The sequence below is a fragment of the Montipora capricornis genome, chromosome 2, assembly GCF_036669925.1.
Source record: "Montipora capricornis isolate CH-2021 chromosome 2, ASM3666992v2, whole genome shotgun sequence".
Lineage (NCBI taxonomy): Eukaryota > Metazoa > Cnidaria > Anthozoa > Scleractinia > Acroporidae > Montipora > Montipora capricornis.
In genome coordinates this window covers 59,769,122-59,770,736 of record NC_090884.1, presented here as the reverse complement: position 1 = coordinate 59,770,736, position 1,615 = coordinate 59,769,122, and the positions used below count along the sequence as shown (strand labels likewise).

At 37.5% G+C, this 1,615-nt stretch overlaps 1 protein-coding gene across 1 annotated transcript in view; it reads left to right on the top strand.

Annotated features, from left to right (window-relative positions):
• The first annotated feature begins 532 nt into the window (after nucleotides 1-532).
• The window catches only part of LOC138038158 (uncharacterized), a 2,773-nt gene continuing 1,690 nt past the window's right edge, over nucleotides 533-1,615 (top strand). Inside the window, exon 1 of the mRNA XM_068883981.1 lies at nucleotides 533-1,615. This exon is cut by the window's right edge and continues 596 nt beyond it. Within this exon, the coding sequence (XP_068740082.1) occupies nucleotides 1,551-1,615 (65 nt within the window). The 5' untranslated portion in view covers nucleotides 533-1,550.

The following is a 1,615-nucleotide window of genomic DNA, read 5'->3' as shown; positions in this document are numbered from 1 at the left end:
TCTCACAACAGAAAAAAAAAGCAAAAACAAAAAAAAAAAGAAAAAAGAAAAAAGAAACAAAAGCAGCCTCCCCCTCCACCTCCGAAGAAAAAAAGAGAAAAAACAAAAACAAAAAAAACAAAATATAACTACAACCACTACGTTTTGCTTCTTTAACATTTGTATATAAGTTAAAATTGCTTTGACGATGTTAGAAAATGTCATGTAGACTTTTTGTAGGATACGTAATATAAAAGCCGCATAAACGCAAAAGATGTCTTTGTTTGAGCAGTTTGGATCTAAGTTATAGAAGTGGCTGTAGAAAACTTTTCATCACCCCTTGTTCCATTTAATCGGAATTTAACTGACTTGAAAACTACAACCAAAAGGTTTTGCTTCTTTAACATTTTCATGTAAACTGAAAGTGCTGTTACAATGTTAGAAAAGGTCATCGAGGAATTGTTTTTAGGATATGTAATATAAAAGCCGCATTGTCTTTGTTTGAACAGTTTGGATTTAATCAATAGAATTGGCTGTGAAAAACTTGTCATCACGGCTTGTTCAATTTAATCGGAATTTAACTGATTAAAAAAAAAAAAGGAAAGGAAAGCGAGAACAAAGCGTCCCGAACCTATTCTTGCTGTAAAAATTAACCCGTAAAGCTCCAGAAAAAAGTTTTCCTTCTTTCACATAAACTTGTGGACCAAAACTCAAAGCGAAAGAAAACTTGATTTCCGGTTTATTGAGAGAAACGTTTGATTGGCAGCCAGTAACTGCGGACCGGAAACGCAGAAAAATTGCTCGTGCCAGTCGTACTTGACATCACGCGTGACTTGCACTCATCGTTATCTTCATCTTCAACCTTTTACGTCCTGCATAAAGGGTTATCCCTTTAAGCTACCTTAAGCGGGAACGCGAGTATGTCACAGCCCCTAACAAGACTGTATGAGCGTAATATGTTGAATGACAGACTGTTTCTGATCTGTGCAAAAGTTTTGTTTTGGTCCCCTGGAAACACAAAATGTATATTGCATCATAGTAAAATCTCTTCTTCTTCTTCTTCTTCTTAGAAGAGTAGAATGTTTCGAAATCTCTTCAAAACTCTTCTGAACTCGATGACATTTGCTCGAGATGTCGGCTATGCCGAATACACGTATTCTTGCTTATCGGTTTGCGGTATTATTATTATTATTACCCTTAGCTTTACTTTCCCCACAATTATTACGCTCCCTATTGGTGGATAGCGCGTTTAAGTAATAATATTTCGAAGTCGTGTGGCACTTTATATTTTTGCCATTGGCTGATAAAATTTTGTCTTTTTACCCCGTTGACCTATAAGGGAATAAACATAGAAACATTGTCACTCGTCAAAGTCTACATCGTCGTACCCCTCCCTATTAGCGAACTTTAGCAATGAGGACGAGAACGAGAACGAGGACTGGTATGACCCATTGGGCCCTGGAACGAGAACGTCGTCCACGGCGGCTTTTCGGCGGGAAAAAAAAAACATTTAGCAAACCGGTTACGGTACGTGGACGAGTCTCTTCATACAGTGAAAATCACCAGGGAAAATGTCTTTTAAAGAATTTCGTGACCTCCTTGTACTTCTCTACGGCGATGAAATTATTTCCGATGA